General features: G+C 50.6%; 5 protein-coding genes across 5 annotated transcripts; 3 read left to right on the top strand and 2 right to left on the bottom strand.

The window, feature by feature from the left end:
* Positions 1-735: 735 nt before the first annotated feature.
* Positions 736-2,482, top strand: DCS_04525 (uncharacterized protein; the record flags this gene model as incomplete). The annotated part of the gene is made up of 3 exons (XM_040801834.1): positions 736-782; positions 1,000-1,171; positions 1,280-2,482. The coding sequence occupies 3 exons, from the start codon at positions 736-738 to the stop codon at positions 2,480-2,482; spliced, it is 1,422 nt and encodes a 473-aa protein (XP_040656867.1).
* Positions 2,483-13,766: 11,284 nt separating this feature from the next.
* On the top strand, positions 13,767-15,144 carry DCS_04524 (ATP-dependent DNA helicase PIF1; the record flags this gene model as incomplete). The annotated part of the gene is made up of 2 exons (XM_040801833.1): positions 13,767-14,663; positions 14,713-15,144. The coding sequence occupies 2 exons, from the start codon at positions 13,767-13,769 to the stop codon at positions 15,142-15,144; spliced, it is 1,329 nt and encodes a 442-aa protein (XP_040656866.1).
* A 527-nt stretch (positions 15,145-15,671) lies between these two features.
* On the bottom strand, positions 15,672-16,561 carry DCS_04523 (uncharacterized protein; the record flags this gene model as incomplete). The annotated part of the gene is made up of 2 exons (XM_040801832.1): positions 15,672-15,962; positions 16,175-16,561. 2 exons carry the CDS (start codon positions 16,559-16,561, stop codon positions 15,672-15,674), a joined length of 678 nt encoding a protein of 225 aa, XP_040656865.1.
* Positions 16,562-16,928: 367 nt separating this feature from the next.
* On the bottom strand, positions 16,929-17,606 carry DCS_04522 (uncharacterized protein; the record flags this gene model as incomplete). Its single annotated transcript, XM_040801831.1, has 1 exon — positions 16,929-17,606. One exon carries the CDS (start codon positions 17,604-17,606, stop codon positions 16,929-16,931), a length of 678 nt encoding a protein of 225 aa, XP_040656864.1.
* A 930-nt stretch (positions 17,607-18,536) lies between these two features.
* On the top strand, positions 18,537-18,799 carry DCS_04521 (uncharacterized protein; the record flags this gene model as incomplete). The annotated part of the gene is made up of 2 exons (XM_040801830.1): positions 18,537-18,568; positions 18,613-18,799. 2 exons carry the CDS (start codon positions 18,537-18,539, stop codon positions 18,797-18,799), a joined length of 219 nt encoding a protein of 72 aa, XP_040656863.1.
* Positions 18,800-19,536: the final 737 nt, after the last annotated feature.

Raw genomic sequence — 19,536 nt, 5'->3', positions numbered from 1 at the left:
TACTAATAGATATAGTAAATAAACTATATACTACCTATTATTCTTATATTAGTAGATAGACTTATAAAAGCTCTCTTATAATAAAAGTTTAAATATTTTAGAGTACTACTAAATATAGCAAATAGTACTAAGTTTACAAGCAATAATGGTAATAAATCTAAAGGTATTACAGGAATAATAGCAATATTTAGCATATTAAAGAATGCCTATTGCAGAAAAGCAAAGCAAAAAACTAAAGAAAACCACTCATTCTAAAATACCATTCCAGCTATGTCGTCTAGCTTCCCTTACTAAATAAAGGGAGCAGCACTATAATGAGTTATATTAAACTTGTCTCTCATTATCCCAGTTCTCCAATGCAAGCTTTGTAGCAGCTCTATTGCGTCTAGCCCCCTAAAAACAGTTAGTATTGTATTGAGATTATAGAAAAGTATACAAACCCTTTGATCTGAAGCACAAAGTGCAATAGCCCATCGTCGGGCAACTGAAATAACGGGAGCCGGACTAAAATTAAATAATTAGTATATATAATAATGTAGGATAAATAGGAGAACTTACCAAGACAGACACTGACAGCCGTTATTGTAACAGCTCATGCAGCAAGTGCCGTTTAATTCCACAGTGCAGAGCTCAAAGCCCTCTGCTCCTTCTGGTCTTGCAAGTGCAGCCCGGATGCAGGGAAGACATGGGGGCCAGATGCAGAATTTGATCTCCTCTGAAGGAGAACGCGTAGCAATGTTGGCAATCAACGGAAGGCCAGAGATGCTGACTAGCCTCTGGATGTGAGTCTGGCGAGGAGAAGGAGGAGGAGAAGGACTGTCGTCAGAAATGACCTACATAGCTGTAAGATCAATCCAAAAACTACAACAATTAATAAAGTATGCAAATACTTACAATGGGGCAATCTGCACGGCTTCCAGAAGACATCTTGAACAAGTGATGATGAAGGAGGAAGAATGAAGGAGGAAGAATGGAGGAAGAAGAACAGTAAATATATAGTCAGTCCGCTGCCTCAACCGCTGCCTCAATCACTCCCTCAATCACTCCCTCAATCACTCCCTCAATTGCTGCTTCAATCGCTGCCTCAGTCGCTACTTCAGTCGCTGCTTCAGTTGCTGCTTCAACCGCTGTCTTAGTCACTACATCAATTGCTGCTTCAATCGCTACATCAGTTGCTGCCTCAATCGCTGCTTCAATCGCTGCTTCAATCGCTGCTTCAATCGCTGCTTCAATCGCTGCCTAGATCGCTGCTTCAATCGCTGCTTCAATCGCTGCCTAGATCGCTGCTTCAATCGCTGCCTCAGTCGCTGCTTCAATCGCTACCTCGATTGCTGCTTCAATCGCTATATCAGTCGCTGCCTCAATCATTACTTCGATCGCTGCTTCAATCGCTGCATCAGTCGCTGCCTCAATCGTTACTTTAATCGCTGCATCAATCGCTGCATCAATCGCTGCTTCAATCGCTGCCTCGATTGCTGCTTCAATCGCTGCCTCAGTCGCTGCTTCAATCGCTGCCTCAATTGCTGCTTCAATCGCTGCATCAGTTGCTGCTTCAATCGCTGTATCAGTCGCTGCCTCAATCGTTACTTCAATCGCTGCTTTAATCGCTGCATCAATAGCTACCTCGATCGCTGCTTCAATCACTGCCTCAGTTGCTGCTTCAATCGCTGCTTCAATCGCTGCATCAGTCGCTGCCTCAATCGTTACTTCAATCGCTGCATCAATCGCTGCCTCGATCGCTTCTTCAATCGCTGCATCAATCGCTGCTTCAATCGCTGCTTCAATCGCTGCTTCAATCGCTGCCTCAGTCGCTTCTTCAATCGCTGCATCAGTCGCTGCCTCAATCGCTTCTTCAATCGCTGCATCAGTCGCTGCTTCAGTCGCTGCTTCAATCGCTGCTTCAATCGCTGCTTCAATCGCTGCCTCAGTCGCTTCTTCAATCGCTGCATCAATCGCTGCTTCAATCGCTGCCTCAATCGCTGCCTCAGTCGCTTCTTCAATCACTGCATCAGTCGCTGCTTCAATCGCTGCCTCAGTCGCTGCATCAGTCGCTGCTTCAGTCGCTGCCTCAGTCGTGCCTCCATTGCTGCCTCAATCGCCGCCTCAGTCGCTGCCTCAATCGTGCCTCAATCGCTGCCTCAGTCGTGCCTCCATTGCTGCCTCAATCGCCGCTTCAGTCGCTGCCTCAATCGCTGCTTCAATCGCTGCCTCAGTCGCTTCTTCAATCGCTGCCTCAGTCGCTGCCTCAGTCGTACCTCCATCGCTGCCTCAGTCGTACCTCAATCGCCGCCTCAATTGCTACCTCAATCGCCGCCTTAGTCGCTGCCTTAGTCGTGCCTCCATTGCTGCCTCAATCGCCGCCTCAGTCGCCGCCTTAGTCGCTGCCTTAGTCGTGCCTCAATCGCTGCCTCAGTCGTGCCTCAGTTGTGCCTCCATCGCTGCCTTAGTCGTGCCTCAATCGCCGCCTCCGTCGCTGCCTTAGTTGTGCCTCCATTGCTGCCTCAGTCGTACCTCCATCGCTGCCTCAGTCGTGCCTCAGTCGTGCCTCCATCGCTGCCTCAATCGCCGCCTCAGTTGCTGCCTCAGTCGTGCCTCCATTGCTACCTCAATTGCTGCCTCAGTCGTGCCTCAATCGCCGCCTCAGTCGCTGCCTCAGTCGTACCTCCATCGCTGCCTCAGTCGTGCCTCAGTTGTGCCTCCATCGCTGCCTCAGTTGTGCCTCCATCGCTGCCTCAGTTGTGCCTCCATCGCTGCCTCAATCGCTGCCTTAGTCGTGCCTCCATCGCTGCCTCAGTCGCTGCCTCAATCGTACCTCAATCGCTGCCTCAGTTATAGCTCAATTGACCTTATCGCACAGCAGTAGCATACAGTAGCATTAGCTGCAGATGCTAGTATACGGTTTTGCTGGTACCGTGTTGTATGTGTTGGGTAGGTTTGTCCATCAAGGTAGCTTAGGCCAGACCAATAGCAGACTACCTACGGAGTACAGTAAGTACAGTAGTACTCAGTCGGGGGGGGGGGGCGAGTAGCGGTGTATTGGTGTTGGTAGGTTTGCGGGCGGGGCTCAAAAAAAAAAAATCCCATCCCATCAAGGTACCTAGCAGGGCCAGACCAATGGCAGGCTAGAGTAAGTACAGTAGTACTCTATCTATCCGTACGTACTTGGGTCAATTGGATTATTTCAATTGGATTGTTTCAATTGCAAACGTATAAGTAGGTACTTGTAGCTAAGCAACAGCAATTAGCAACAGCAATTGGCATTAGCAATTGGCATCAGCAATCGGCATTAGCAATTGGCATCAGCAATCGGCATTAGCAATTGGCATCAGCAATCGGCATCGGCAACAGCATTAGCAATAGCAACAGCAACAGCATTAGCAACAGTATCGGCAACAGTATCGGCAGCAGCAACAGCAACAGTAACGGCACCTGCAATTGTACCAGTAACTGTCAGTACCTGCAACAGCAACAGCAATGGCAACAGCAACTATATCAGCAACTATCAGCACCTGCAACAGTAACGGTAACGGTAACGGTAACGGTACCAGCAACAGCAACAGCAGCAGCAACAGCAACTGTTAGTACCTGCAACAGTAACAGCAGCAGTAGCAGTAACTCTCAGCACCTGCAACAGCAACAGCAACGGCAACAGCAACGGCAACAGCAACTATACCAGCAACTGTCAGCACCTGCAACAGCAACAGTAACGGTGCCGGCAACAGTAACGGCACCTGCAATTGTACCAGCAACTATCAGCACCTGCAACAGCAACAGCAACGGCAACAGCAACTGTACCAGCAACTGTCAGCACCTGCAACAGCAACAGTAACAGTACCGGCACCTGCAATTGTACCAGCAACTGTTAGCACCTGCAACAGCAACAGTAACGGTAACGGTACCAGCAACAGCAACTGTTAGTACCTGCAACAGTAACAGCAGCAGCAGCAGCAACTCTCAGCACCCGCAACAGCAACAGCAACGGCAACGGCAACAGTACCGGCAACAGTAACGGTACCTGCAATTGTACCAGTAACTGTCAGCACCTGCAACAGCAACAGCAACGGCAACAGCAACAGCAACAGCAGCAGCAACTGTACCAGCAACTGTTAGCACCTGCAACAGTAACAGCAGCAGCAGCAGCAACTGTACCAGCAACTATTAGCACCTGCAACAGTAACAGCAGCAGCAGCAGCAACTCTCAGCACCTGCAACAGCAACAGCAACAGCAACAGCAACAGCAACTGTACCAGCAACTGTCAGCACCTGCAACAGCAACAGCAACGGCAACGGCAACGGCAACAGTACCAGCAACAGTAACGGCACCTGCAGTTGTACCAGTAACTGTCAGCACCTGCAACAGCAACAGCAACAGCAACAGCAACTATACCAGCAACTATCAGCACCTGCAACAGCAACACCAACGGCAACAGCAACAGCAACAGCAACTGTACCAGCAACTGTTAGCACCTGCAACAGCAACAGTAACAGTACCGGCACCTGCAATTGTACCAGTAACAGTAACGGCACCTGCAATTGTACCAGCAACAGCAACAGCAACAGCAACGGCAACAGCAACAGCAACAGCAACAGCAACAGTAACGGCAACGGCAACAGCAACAGCAACGGCAACGGCAACAGTAACGGTAACTATAATGGGAATAAAGAAAAAGACAATACTATAGTTAAGAAGGCTATACGAAGGCTATATATTGCATTAATCTAGCAGGAAATCGGAAGCGTACCCTTTGCATCCCCACTCCTAAGTTTTTGTGCTATGCTTAGCCGGATGTCAATCCAAAAGAAAGGAATAACTAGGGACGGCCTAGGGGATACAAGGGTATCTATTTGGGCAGATACAGCTAACTATAATAGTAACCTTTCTGCCCTTATCTGGTGTGCACAACTACTTGTCTTTGATTTTGTTTGCTATTAGAAGCAGGATAACGAAAATGGGATCCTAGCCCTACTGCAAAAGCTCTGTCGACGTATAATCTATGCGGCAGCCGAGACCCCTATTGGTTATATACTTCAATGGCGGGTATACCTCTTTACTGTACGCATATCGGCTTTTTCACGCAGCCAGGCCCGCTGGCTACTTAACGGCCAGTCCTTTGACTACCAAGGCATAAGGCTAAGTCTCGACCAAGTCTCCCAACTCCTCGTCTCAGAATACCAACAGGCATATACAATACTATACAACGACCTACTGCTTGGATCGAGGGATATAGTACCTATTGAGTCGTGGAAGCTATATAATGACCTTGACGTTGAGGACTATGGGAGTGACTGGCGTACCGATAATCGGAACGCCGAGGTACTAAGCGGTACAGAGCAGGTCCTACTACAGTATATCTTCCAGAACCCATCCCAACGACGGGCATTTATACAAGATAACCCTAGTGGTTCCGGAAGTTCAATTTGTCCCCGTGCTATTGCAAATTATGAGGTACAAGTACAGCTATTCCTTTAACGAATGCTTGTTCTTATGCATATCTTACTGTGTGTTGTATGTATATAGTGGCCAATAGTAGACTAGGATTACGTAATCGTGTGGAGTACGATTACAGAGAGGATAAAAGTGGCCGCTCAGGGGCAGCCTTTTTTCCCTCCCTTCGTACCAAATTGAATCCATTAGAAGAGATCTCTTATTACCAGTTTCCCCCAGAACCGAACCAACACTTACTATGTCCTCCCTTACGGGCCCCTGAGATACTATCTATAACGTATACTAATACGGATTGGCGCCGAAGTATTCTACTATAGGAAAATACTGTTATGCTCTATGTACGGTACTATAAGAGTCTTGAACAAACTGGTGCACAAAAGGATAATATCCGCTTTTTACCCCAGCCTATAGGCGATCTACTTCTTACCTATCTTGCTATTGTACAGCCGTTACGACAGGTATTCCTTCGTCAACAAAACCCTAATGCATTACTATCCCCTTTTTTGTGGTCTAATCTTAAGGGGTAGGTTTGGAGAGATGCTACTGTTTTCCGGTGCCTATAGAAGGTATGTACCCAGGCCGAGATTCCTTCCTTCCAGGTTGCCTAGTGGCGCCAGGCTACAGCATTTATTACAAAGGAGAAATTCAGTCCCAAGGATCAGGAAAACTTTAATCTACAAGATATTACAGCAGTAGAGGTAGAAGACAAAGCCGACCTAATTGTTATGGCTGAGGCTAGTAACTACAGCTACCGGACTTTTAACCAGTCTTATGCCGGCAGTACGACCCTAGTTATGAGTACACTACTTGGCCGTGCATACCGTGCATCGCAGAGTTGGCAGTCCCTTTTTGGTATCGACAAACGACTTAGACTTTTACAGTTACAGCAGCAAAGGAAGCGACTACAATTTATATCAGAAGCAACAGGGCTACAACTATTGCACAAGAAGACTAGGTACCGTATAAGGCCAATAGCAGACGAGGCTAGTATTCTATCGGTAGCCCGTCGTCTACGGAACGACCCGTCCCTCCAGCTACGCCCCGGGCAACGGGAAGGACTTCTTGCAGTAGTAGGTCCACGGGCAGCCGAGCAGGCTATAGTTGTACTTGGTACAGGATGTGGGAAAACACTTATTGTTACTGTTGCTGCTTCCCTAGATAGTAAGGGAAAAACCGGCGGGAAGGGTATGGGTTAGGGCTAGAAATAATGGGTTGAAAAGATAAAAAGGGGATAGTAAAGACTGAAAAAGAGAGTAGAATTATTATGTAAATTTACTATTATATAAATTTACAATAATTTACTACATAAATTTACAATAATTTACTACATAAATTTACAATAATTTACTACATAAATTTACAATAATTTACTACATGTAAATATAGTAGTAAATAATAATATACTTTTAGATATAGGTCTAAAGGTAAATACTTTTAGATATAGGTCCAACGGTAAATTGTATTTATTTCTTTTATTCTTTTACTCTTCTTTTTTTTTTCTTCCTCTCCTTTCGGCCTGTAAGGGACTTACCTCTTCTTTAATCCCTATTCTTTTTTGGCTTTTGCTATTACCTATCTGTATAGGATCCACCTTAGGACCCGGGTCCTAAGGTGGGTCCTATCTACTTCTTCCTTAATCTATATCCTTTTCTTTACGGCTTTTACTATTACCTGTGTTATGGAGTCACTAGTACTACCAGTATCTAGTGGTCGGAAATAGTTGTTAAGAAACCTACGGAACACTAACTTAAGGTACTAGGCATTGGAGTACTTATACTCCAATGCCTGCTTAGTTATAGGATACGAGTCACGTACGGTAGCACGTGGCTCTATCCTGGGACGTAGCTCTATTAGGCAAAGCCTAATATCATAACACGTACTTACGAAGAAAACGATACTAATAAAGCAAAGGACGAGTATGCTAGGTGGCAGAAGGACCTATTGCCTACGGATAGCGATATTCGTAATCCGCATAAGTATTGGTATGCACAGTAGTTTAAGTACCCTAGGCTTTTGCAAATAGCTATAGACTTTATGACTGTTCAGGCGATAAGCGCAGAGTGCAAAAGGCTATTCTCGGCAGCAGGTTGCATAGTAACGCCTCTTCGAAGTCGGCTGGAGGCAAGTACTATTACTATTTACTAGGTATTGCGATCGTAGTTACTGGTAGGTATTATAGAGGAAGTTGATCCAATACTATTAACCAAGGCGGATAAAGCAGAAAGTAGGCAGCCGGTCGAGGAGAAGGCAGTAAGAGGATGGCTTCGGGATTTGCTACTACAGATACGGGAGGAAGAGGCAGGGTGGAAGTAGAGTTGCATTGGGTCGTTTGGCTCCAAGATAGCGATTAAAGCACTAAGGCGGGGCATAGGGGGCTAGTCAACCATTAACGCAACGCCAACCAACCCAACATAGGGCCAAGGTTAATCAACTCAACGGAGGAAAAGCTTATTAACCGGTCAACTCACTCAACTGAGGGCTGAGGTTGAGTTGGTTGCGTTGATCGCCACCCTGGCCATGGCTTACACCATACTGTGGATTTTATCCAGTACGCTGAAGACCACAATATTATACTGTTTGGCTTCCCTCGCATCTCACACATATCCTCCAGCCGTTAGACGTCGTCGTCTTCCAGCCATTGAAGCACTACCATGCGAAAGCGTTGGACATCCTTGTAAGAGATGGATGTCTGCATATCACCAAGTCAGAATTCTTAGCCACGATCGAGTCAGTACGACGACAAGCCTTCAAGATTCCCACCATTCAATCTGCGTTCAGGAAGACCGGTATCGTGCCTTGGAACCCACAGCCAATCCTTGATCAGATACAAGAATTACGCCCAGCCTCAGAGAAAGAGGTAACAACCCCACCACCAAACAACCTGTCATCATCGCCATTCGATACTCCCTATACACTACGGCACTTGAATAAGGTGGCCGGCAAAATTGAGGACCTCCAGGAAGCCTTGGGGGAAGTTACAGCCAGCTCTGAAGACTGAAATGGACCGGTTTATACGTGGGGCTTTGGTCCAGTCGACCGAGCTCCGTCAGACCATGAGGGACCTAGCTCGTACCAAGATGGCTGAAGATCTACGGAAACAACGCAAAGTTGGAAAGAATAGGCCACTACAGTCAGGGGGAGTCATTACAGTATCTGACGGCCGTCGAATGGTTCGTCAGTCTGACAACAACGCTCTTGAGACTGCGAGACAGTTGGTTGAGCGAGCCGCTACGAGGCACCATAACGCCTTGAAAAGGCAGTTTGAAGCCACCACGAAGATAGCCAGGAAAAAGCGCCATGACGGCGTACTAGAACCATTGTATATAGTTGACGCAGAGGGTTGTGGGCGGTATCTACGTAGGGGCTGAATCGACATAAGTCCAGAAAATGGCCCGTTTGCTGGGTGGCCCGTTTTGGTGGTCAGCACCCTCTTATTTATGTGTGTTACGCCCAGAGGATTCCCCCATAGAGCCACTACGCTAGTCAGCACCCTCTTTGAGGTGCAGCGAAGTCGTGACCCGAAAAAGTGGGGGCGGGCACGAGTACTGCAGAGGCCATGTTGTGGGGCTTTCCGTAGCCAATTGTCCGTTTCACGACGGTTTGACGACGCCGTCGGAGGCGCTGCTCGCCACGCCGTGTCGTTCCAGTTTCTCACGCAAAGAAAACTAACGTCGGGTTTGATGCGGATGCAAGTCCAGAATGGCCTCTGAGAATAGGACGGACCTGATGTCTACTTACTCTCCAGAAGGCACTGTGCGACCGGAATCGTTGGTGCCCCACGTTGGCAACAGCCAGAAGCGCACTCGCCTTTGTGATCGACACATGACCAGTTCGTCCACCTGGACTCGAGACAGCGCCCCTTGTGCTGTCACGTCACCCGATTGATGCCCAGTGAGGTTGGGCGGATGCAGGCCAGAACGGGACCTGGGCCTCAGAGGGCCACTTGCCTGCAGGCGACGGCCAGAAGTGCAATTCTGTTCCCTGCAACTCAAGCGCAGTCGTCCTGCTGTAGACGCCGCATGGCCAGTTTGTCCGCTTGTCGTCATCATTGCGAGCGCCCAAAGCGCAGCCTCATTGTCTAATTCTTGATGTGCAGATCGCTGATGTGGTTTCGTGCGAACCTTTGCGCCGGCATTTAGCCGCAGCCAAGTGTCAGTTTCTTGGCGTCGTTCCGTGGCGTCTCCCGCTGCATCGTCTGGTTCCTGACGTGCAAATCAGTGATGTGGGGCCTGCATTAAATAGGCTGACAGGGGGCCAGCTTTCGTCCAATTCTGGACGTTAGGCGGAGGATGCAGGCATCTTCTTGGCTGTGCCCACATGTCCAATTGGGGCGGGGCTGTTGCCAGGAAGCAGCAACCCGATGGGCAAATCAAGGATGACTCTAGACACATGCAGACATGTACCAGTGATGGTGGGATAGGCGGAGGTTGTCCTATTAGGACATCTTTGTGCCTGTGCTGCTGTGTTCTAACCCTGCCATCCTTGGTGACAATAGTGTCCAAATTAGAACGGGCGACGGCAACGAGACACCACAGAGGCTCTGCCCAAAGTGTACGCAATGCCTCGTGCGGCCCGTACAAGCCGCCACAATCCCGCCGATCTGCGGCCCTTGCTCACGTTTCCATTTGGGGATTTTTCCAGAAAAAGCCTTCTTGACATGCCCTGGCCATACGGCTGCACTTGGGTGGGCCTGTGGACAGAAAGATGACCGAGTTTCCGGTGGGGTTAATTGTCAAATTTGACACTTCTTCGTCCAGTTCTGGCCGACTTTCTGAGGGATTTACGTAACGCCCTGCCTGGAGTGTTCCTAGTAGACGGCCAACGGCAAGAAGAGGACAATCGTCGCTGTGACTCAACCACCCCTGCAACCAACCCCAACCTCCAGGCTCCCCCTTTTGGAAGTGATCGGTTGATGGCCACAAGTGGCCGTTCCGGGGGGTGCCGCTATCGTACATGCACTCCCATGGGGTCTTTGCGGCCCCGCCCTTTCTTGAGCAATGCCAGTGATTGTACAGAACGAGGCCCTGAGAGGCCCTGGCTGCCGCCGTACGGACAGTCAGAGCTGTCTACACTTGACAGTGTCCCACGAGGACCCACAACTCAGAAGTTGTACGCCCAACATCACGAACTTGGCGTAATCAGATTTTGTCACTCTGGTTGACATGGAAATAGCGGCCACGGAGGCAGGAAGAGGACAATCGCCACTATGGCTCATCTGCAGCCCCGCAAACCCCCCAGGTGAAGGGGTGCCGCTATGGTACGGAAGCACACCCACGGCGTCTCGGCGGCCCCTCGTTGAGAGCAATCATTGTCATTGCCGCCAGTGATGACACTGAAAGTGGCCGTCGCGTCGCCTCTGCGCCCGCCGATGGCAGGCAACTGAAGCACAAGCTCCAGGCTGGCCGTCGTGGGGGCGATCGGGTCGTTTACGCTGGATCGTGTCGGACGCGGAGTCACAGCGTAGAAGTTTTGCGTCCATCATCAGCATCTGGCGCCATCGCGGCCGCATCATTACGGTCAAGGCAGACAAAGAATATGTAGCTATTTACAATGCCAGCTGTTCCTAGCCAACAGCGCCTAGCAGCACCGTCAGCACAATCACCTCAACAATCTGGCCCAACCCCAACGCCGTAGTGAGGGTCCGTTTCCAACTGAGCCAGATTTCGAGCAACAAATCAAACGGGATTCGTATTTCGCAGCATGTTAGCTTCACTGGCGTTCCGCAGCAGGAAGAAACGCTCGACGAAAGTTATGGAGAGTCATAAAACCAGAAAGGACGAACTCCCAACTGACTGTTCTGCCGTCCTTTAAGAGCCTCCATCGTCCCAGCAGCACAGTTCAGAAGAGTGATGCATTTCACCAGAGGAGAAGTTATGCAGAGAGGTTACTGTCCCTGCCCCCTGTCACATCCCCCTTGCGAGAGGTTGGTATCTCGAGGACCGACACAACGAGGCACGAGGTCCTGTGTAACGAACACTGCTTGTGAGAGTGTGGGACGCGGAGGACGCTCCATTTCCGAGCTGCATAGCTTTGTCAGCGTCTACTTGTGCTGTCGCTCCAGCAAATGCACGCCCACAAGATGCGCCTAAAGCACCTACAAGAAGGCATGGTCAGAGGAGACACAGCAGGGCACCGCATGCATTTCTGTTGCTCGCCATAGATTGCAGACGCTGTAATCCCTATGATAGGCACGTCCTGCAAATTTGACTTAAAGGGACTGTTTTGTCGTAGCAAGTGTGTGCACTTGTAACCGTCAACGATGGGCATCCGAACATCCATGAGAATGATGTCTGGCTTGGTATTATGTCCTTGAGAAGAGCCTATAAGGTATTCCAGGGCTTCATTGCCATTCCAGGCGTCCGCGACCTGGAAACCAAGCTTTTAAATGATCTTGGTGGCAATCTCTTGATTCATCTTGCTAATTTCGCTATCTGCTCATAGTCGATGTGCATGCCAAGATAGTCAGATCTACACATCTCCTTCTCCCACGTTGCGTGATCAAACCTATTCATCACAAGCTCTTCAGCCTCTTCAAACGCCCGCTCTCCCCGAAGGTCCTCGACGGTCACCCAAGTTGGTTTCCACATGACCTTGTATTCAATGGATCCATGCAATGCCTTTCGTGCAGCCCCCAAACGCAAGAATTCGTATTCCTGACTTCTGCTAATCGAAATGCGTTTCTTTTGGACACGGTGTTGAGTGGTGTCACCAGCGCGTGGCGTAGCCTCCTCCTCCGCTGGCTCCGGCGTGGTTGGATTACCGGCGGCTGTTTATAGGTCGTGATCGCTTCAGCTAGCGCCTGTCGCCCGGGCTCGGGGCAATGAGGCTCGAGAGTTCCGTTCTCTGAAAAACAATGTGAGCAGTGCATGTGCAGGTTGCGGGTTAGGGAAACTCGTGTTACCTTGGTGCGCTAAAACGCTGCGTTGGCGTGACTCAGCCTGTCCTCTGGTGACCCTTTCATATTCGGAGAAAAGAGATTGAAGACGACCAGCGTCCATGGCTGCAGGTGTAGTGGCTGCTAGAGATTTGACGATGCCAGAGGGAGATCCCTCTTGCCCAGTCTCTAGGCCCGTCGTCTCGATGATAGGAGCAGCAGAGTCAATGTCGGGTTTCCCAAGATCGGGTTCCGATATGGACTCGGTGGACTCGCAAGGGCTCCCCGACTCGCTGCTGGTGACATAGCTGCAGCTCCCTGAACTGTCTCGCGAGGAAGATGCAGTCGAGAAAGGGAATTCCCACGGATTACTAGGTTGTTTGGATGAATGACGGCGACGGGGAGACGGCCAGTGGTATGTCTTCGTCAGAATTATTCGGTCCGTCATCGCAGTCATGACGTTAATGTCGTCGTTGGAGCAAAGATGTGGAAGAGAATGGTTAGACATCGAAAAGGAATTTGGCTGATCGGTGACCTTTATATAGACAAATCGACCCATCCATGCCCGCATGTTTCCCGCTAGGTGGCTGTACGATGTGGCTGTACGAGGAGCCAGAAGGAGGAAGCAAGGGGCAAGGGTTTTCCAAACTGAACGATGGGGCATGTCAGCTCCCCTTTCTCCGACACTGTCTTCGCTGTTCCCGCCAATATTGAGAGTCGTGGGCGGCAAGAAACAAGCCGCCACGGCGAACGAATCCCCCTGTACTATTTCCACTTCCAACATTCTCGCGTTACAACTCTCGCCAGCCACCTCCCCCAGCATCCCATGGCTTCCTCGGCTTCCTCGGCTTCTTTAACGAACCTCATTTCTCCTCTTCCCAACTAGTCGACTTGCACCGCAAAGTCGGAGCGAAGAAGGAGAGTGTGTGCGCTCAATCTCAGTGCGGCCTGGAAAAGCCACTCATTCAGGCGAGACGACCAGACCGCCTGATGGACGTCAAGCAGACACCAGCAACACAGACGTCAGTGTTGGCGCAAGCGTGGCCAGCAGTGCCGCATTGAGGGCATCGGTTTGGAGGTTGACGCAGATCCCAGCAACACAGACAAAGGCGTGGCATAAGAAGATCTTTAAAGGAGTGAAGAAGTTGTGGGAAGACGAATACAAGAACCTACCAACCGTTTGTACCACTCCTTCCATTGTTCCGGCACCGGAGCAGGATGAGTATGAACTGCTTGCGCAGGAGCTTGATGTTATAGGCACAGAGCCCGACGTTGACGAGTACGAAACCAACACCGCCCAGTCACCATCCAAATTGACTGCTCCCCCCTTGCCTGGTGGCTCCGGGATGAACAGCAGGAGCGCTTTCCTCGGCTGTCAAAGATGACAATAGACATTCTCTCAATACCCGCCATGGTCTGTACTGGATACATTGCCCGAGAGCCGACATGGAGGATGAAGCCGCTCGTGACTTATTTGCGCGCGCGTGGGGATTCCACATCACTGCCATTAACCCTGAGCCGAGTACGGCTATGCCTCAGGGCGAGGGTAATACCCTCAGTGTAGATCCCCTGAGCATAGAAATGACATTCCTGCGGCTTTCACAAATTGTCAACCGCTGCCAGCGCCACAAGTGCAATACCACATACTGCTTGCGCATGAGAAAGAGAACTGGCGACCTTGCAAGAGATATGGAAGGGGCTGCTGCAGATATCGAGGCTGCCAATGCGGCCAATCCAGAGAGGGAGTGTCGTTTTGACTTCCCTCGTGCCTTGCGGGAGCTGGCCGCAGTCATCAGGAAGGAAGGCAAGTCGTACTACGTCTTCGAGGCGGCCCGGAATGACAACCTCATGAACCACTTCAATCCTGCCATTATCCTAGGCTGGCTAGCCAATATCGACATATATCCTTGCACCAGCTTACAGGCGGTTATTACGTACGCTGCGAAGTATTGCAGCAAATCTGAGAAGAAGACTGAGCCTCACTGCAAGCTTGCAGATCAGGTCTTGCCGCATACAGCGCACTTCCAGTCCTTATTATCCTTCTCCTCTCGCCTAATGAATAAGCTGATTGCCGAGCGAGATTACTCAGCGCAGGAGATTTCCCACCTTCTGCTTAATATCCCTCTGCAGGAAGGCACGCGGATGGTCGTCTCCGTGGACTGCCGTCCGTTGGAGCAACATGCGCGTTCGTACCGCGTCGACGAAGATGTCAATGAGACTATCGGCAGCTACAGGAAATACTTGGAGAGAAATGACCAGCATAGAGATGTAACTTACCTCGAGTACCTGCAATCGTACAATCTCAAGACGTGGAGGAGACTCGCTGCTAACGCGAAAGGAAGGGTCCTAGCTTACTTCCCTCGATAAAAAGTCCATGGAGGCTTCCCCACAGTTTAACGACTTCTGCCGCGTTAAAATGATGATGGCTCATCCACATCACTCTCCAGAAGAGTTGCTCATTGTGGGCGGGCGGCGGTTCGATTCCTTCGCGGCTGCGTACAAGTGCTGCGGAGAGCGCCACGCCACACTTGCGGATGATCATTATGGGGAGCCAGACACAAATGAATTGAGGGCAGAGGACGATGAATTTGAGCTTGAGCTTCACGAAGAGCCCATCGCAGAGGAGGACTGGCATGAACTCGCCCGCATGTTACCTGACCGGCCGCTGGAGGAAGAGGATATTGACATACTCGGCCGCCGAGATATCGACATCAATTATGATTGGACCCCCCACGTTGGACGGTATACCGATGATGGTATTCTCAGCGGCAACTACTGGAAGCAACGCAAAGCGGAAACACCCCCTGACCTTGATCTTGGTTGATGGACACAGATTGCGCTCCCACAGTTGGAGCAGTACGAAGACGCCATCACTTGGTGGTCGAAGCAGCCGCGGAATGATCGTGTCCAAGGACAGAGGGATGTCGAAGGAAATAGACGTTCGCAGAGAAGTAGTGGTTGATGAAGATGTCACTGACTCAGCTCAAGCCCGTTTGCATTACATGGTTTACTGCTAGGGTCGAAGTTGTAGGGGCCAGGGCTATCCACGGTACCGGTGTGAGACGATAACTTAGCAACACGTCGCTCATTAGATGTAATCGATACCAAGCGGTCTTGCTCTCCGCTACGTTGGGCGAGCCAAATGGAACGAGAGGTACAGTGGCAGCTTGTGCAGCGTGCTGCTGAAATGAGATGTTGTAGTCATGCAGTCAGTCTCTTGGCCGAGTCATCTTACTTCAAAGGATGTAAACCGCATAGTGTGTCGGACTACGAATTATTGGTCCCAACAATCCTTTTCCGTGAAGAGTATTCTGACCCGAAGTCTGCCGTGAAAGAGTAGTCGTACCTCGTTCAAGCCGTCGCCTCATCCCACTCTACCCATCTCCGAATCACGTCGTAGACTCTGCGGATACCATTCCTCGTCGTCTCCACCTCGAACCACTCACGATGGTCCCGTGCACACGTCTCACAGGTGCCCAGATTGGCGCGGTGGCCCATGCCCGCCAGCTCCAGATGTATCAGGCGCTCGACGCGGCGGCAGTGAGGCGTCATGCGCGGAACCTGCCCCGTTGCGGAGGCGTTGCTTGCGCCCGGCAGATAGGCGTAGTAGCGCAGCAGCTCGATGTCGTAGCCGCACTGGTGCTGTTGGTTCGGTTCTGGGGGAAACTGGTAACAAGAGATCTCTTCTAATGGATTCAATTTGGTACGAAAGGAGGGAAAAGAGGCTGCCCCTGAGCGGCCACTTTTATCCTCTCTGTGATCGTGCCCCACACGATCACGTGATCCTAGTCTACTATTGGCCACTATATACATACAACATACAGGTGCTGTCACTGGTTCATGCGGCGCTGGACGTTGGCTGCGCGTCCAATCTTGAGGAGAATGGTGGGAGTGCGGCTGCCGCTCGGGTCTGCGAATTGGGACTCCACGTCGCTGGGCTGCCCACTGCGGGCGCAGCCGCGCGAGGGCGATGGCGGTGTTAGGAGCGAGCGAGCGGCGTCGACGGGAGGAGTCGTTTGCCTAGATGCGGGAGTGAGCCAGAACACATAGATGTAGCCTGATTCTCCAGCGTCGGCGTAGGGTCGAGAGAGCTCGCTGAGCAATGCTGAGGCTGTGGCTGTATCGACGGTATTCGGAATGAGGCCCTTGAGCTGAGCCGTCTGCGAGGCGTTGGATTTGCGTGATATGTGCGAGTTCTTGCTGGGAGAGGCACCTGGATCGGCTACACACTGCGGGGCCATCGTTCCGTCGTCAGCCATGCATCCGTGCTACTGGTGGGACACCGAGTATCAGCTCTCATAATGTTGTGGAAGTGTTTCAATGTCCTCAAACTACCATGTCGTTTACCATTAACATACAAAAGAGCGCAATGTCTCAATGCCAGTTTATTCAAAGGTAGTGATTCACTACGACAGGATCTCTGGTCCTCGAAAAGACCCACGAGCCTCATCGACGGGGTTTATGGCACCAGCTTGTGCATTCTCATCCTGCGAAGCTGATCGCCTGCATTTGCAGTTAACGCATGTCTTTCCACAAGGCCCTTTACATGAGCAGCTCAAGGCCTGTCGTAGGCTCTCCGACAGCTGATCGACTTTAGCGCAATCGTGGCTAGAAGGGATATTCTGGAGGAATATTTCCCGAAGGTATCTCCATCCGGGTATTAGCCGCGGCGTGCGGCGGTATCCTATCGTTGGTAACCACCGGATGCGTCGCGATCCAGAGAAGCTTCTCAATCGAATCCGAAATACGAAGCTTGTCCATAAACATGCCGCCAACCATGTAGGAATCTTCCACAGTAAGAACAGCATGAGGTATTTTCTCGCCGGAGGGCATAATAAGAGTGTCTCCTGTTTTGAGCACAATAGCTCGAACAGATTTGGGAATCCATTCGTCGCCTTGAGCCTCAAATTCCGTCATATCAGCAAGATCTTCTCTTGACGGGAAGATCCAAACTTTCAGATCACATAGATTGCGAACCCAAGTCCCATCAGGACTATCCACGTGAAACCCTGTAAAGCATCCTCGTTGCGCAAAGAGCGAGAATAGTAGGCTAGCTTTGGGGGCCTCGGCCAAATAGCTTCGCATTTCGGCCATATTTCTCAGAGTTGGCTTCACCTCTAGACGAGAATTGATCGCCTGGATCAAGCAATACCGAGGGTTGTTGAAGATTGATGGAGCGTCCGGTGCCTGTCCAAAGAACTTTAGGCTGAGCAGGTTAATTGGTAGTCGTCGGTCGCTGAGGCTGTTTCCGTATTTAATTCGATTAATAACCTCGTCGGCAGCCATTTGATTGGGGACTCATTTGTAGTGCCGAAATCTTGAATGTCCAACTCGTGCTTCCCAACATGATCGCGTAATGCCTCCAATAATTGCTTTGGTCCGCTATCAGAATTCAGGGGGCATTTAAGCCTAATAACGGTGGGCTTTCGGAGGGTAATTTCGTCGAATCGGTAGTGAGGTAGTTCGCTTTCTTGCCAAAACCAAACATCCACGTCGTCATGCGAAATTTTATCGTCGTGCATAGGAGGAAGCGCTTCAATCCGAGCAAAAGGTATATCCTGATTAAATGGGAGCATTCTCTGAAGCAATTCCATGTTTTGGTACCACCTTGTATTGCGAGACACTCCAAGATCTATTGTTTGTAGCTCTTGCAGTAGAAGCTGTACCTTGCCCTTGAATTGGGCACGCATTTCGATCGATGCATGACTGCAAGGAATTGTTGGCGTAGAGCTTAGCGTCCGCTTGTACCCTTTCCTCGGTTTGCCGTCCAAGGGCTGCAGCGGCCACTTCGTTAAATGATGCATGTGTGGTTTGATATTCATGCTGAACTCTCCGGCACTCAGAAAAACTTCGTTGCATGTTTCGCATCGAAAATGTTTCGCGTTGTGATGTTTGGACACGTTTCGGCGCTTAATTGCCAATTTTCATCCAAGTTCGCAAGCAACTGTGGAGGAGGAAGCTATCCGCCGCTCGTATAGAGGAAAAAGTGCACCGGAGTGGCCAGTCTCTTTAACGTGATCTTGCCATATAACCCCGAAGAAGATGTTTCCGTAACAACGAAAGTGCAGCCGCTGTCGATGTTTCCGGTAGCTATTCGGTTTGTAGCTGTTACCGCAAGGGCAGTGAACCAAATCCAGTATGACGGCTTACGGCGAATCACGGCGATGATCTAATTCAATAGTATCAGTGATCATCGAGACTGAGATGTGAGGCGCAATGCGTGAAAGGTTGCAGAGAGGCCACAGAATGTGAGCAGGGTGCAGAATGTGAGTAGGGTGCGGAGAGTGACTAGGGCGCAGAACGTGACTGAGGCGCAGAACGTGTCCGAGGCGCAGAACGTGACCGCAGCGCAGAACGTGATCGCGGCGCAGAACGAGACTGAGGCGCAGAACGTAAGCGGGGCGCAGAACGTGACTAAGGCGCAGAACGTGAGCAGGGCGCAGAACGTGACTGAGGAGCAGAACGTGAATGGGACGTAGAACGAGACCAGGGGCCAGGTGATTATACAGATACAGAACGTAATAGACGCCCAGAGTGTGAAAAATACGAGAGGGTTATGGTGAGCTCACGTTCCTGACAGCTTGAGGATGCTAGAATTGTTCTGCGATTTGTGTGTAAAAGGTTAGAAACTTAAGGTTATATGCTCCCGACAGATCCAGCAGACGTCTGGTTGTACCTTAAGTCAGCCTACCCAGATTCCGGGCAACTTTTTCGGCAGAATCGCCCAAAAGAATAGGATGCTCTGCAGTATGAGGGACCAAGGATGGCCAGGCCACCTCATTAACTGGGTTGGCTCTTTTATGGAAGAACACTCAGCAAGTGTGAGGTTCCAGGAGGCAGCTACGGCGACTGAACTACTGTCTTGTGGGCTCCCATAAGGATCCCCCGCGTCCCTGATCCTCTTCTTGCTCTACACAGACCTCACTGGGCATCAAGAATCGGATGACGTGACAGCACAAGGGGCGCTGTCTCGAGTCCAAGTGGACGAACTGCTCATGTGTCGACCACAAAGGCGAGTGCGCTTCTGGCTGTTGCCAACGTGGGGCACCAACGATTCCGGTCGCACAGTGCCTTCTGGAGAGCAAGTGGACATCAGGTCCGTCCTATTCTCAGAGGCCATTCTGGACTTGCATCTGCATCAAGCCCGACGTCAGTTTTCTTCGTGTGAGAAACTGGACGACACAGCGTGGCGAGCGGCGCCTCCGACGGCGTCGTC

Source organism: Drechmeria coniospora, chromosome 02 (assembly GCF_001625195.1).
Source record: "Drechmeria coniospora strain ARSEF 6962 chromosome 02, whole genome shotgun sequence".
Classification (NCBI taxonomy): Eukaryota; Fungi; Ascomycota; class Sordariomycetes; order Hypocreales; family Ophiocordycipitaceae; genus Drechmeria; species Drechmeria coniospora.
The sequence above is the reverse complement of the archived record's forward strand: the minus strand, read 5'-3'. Positions and strand labels throughout refer to the sequence as shown.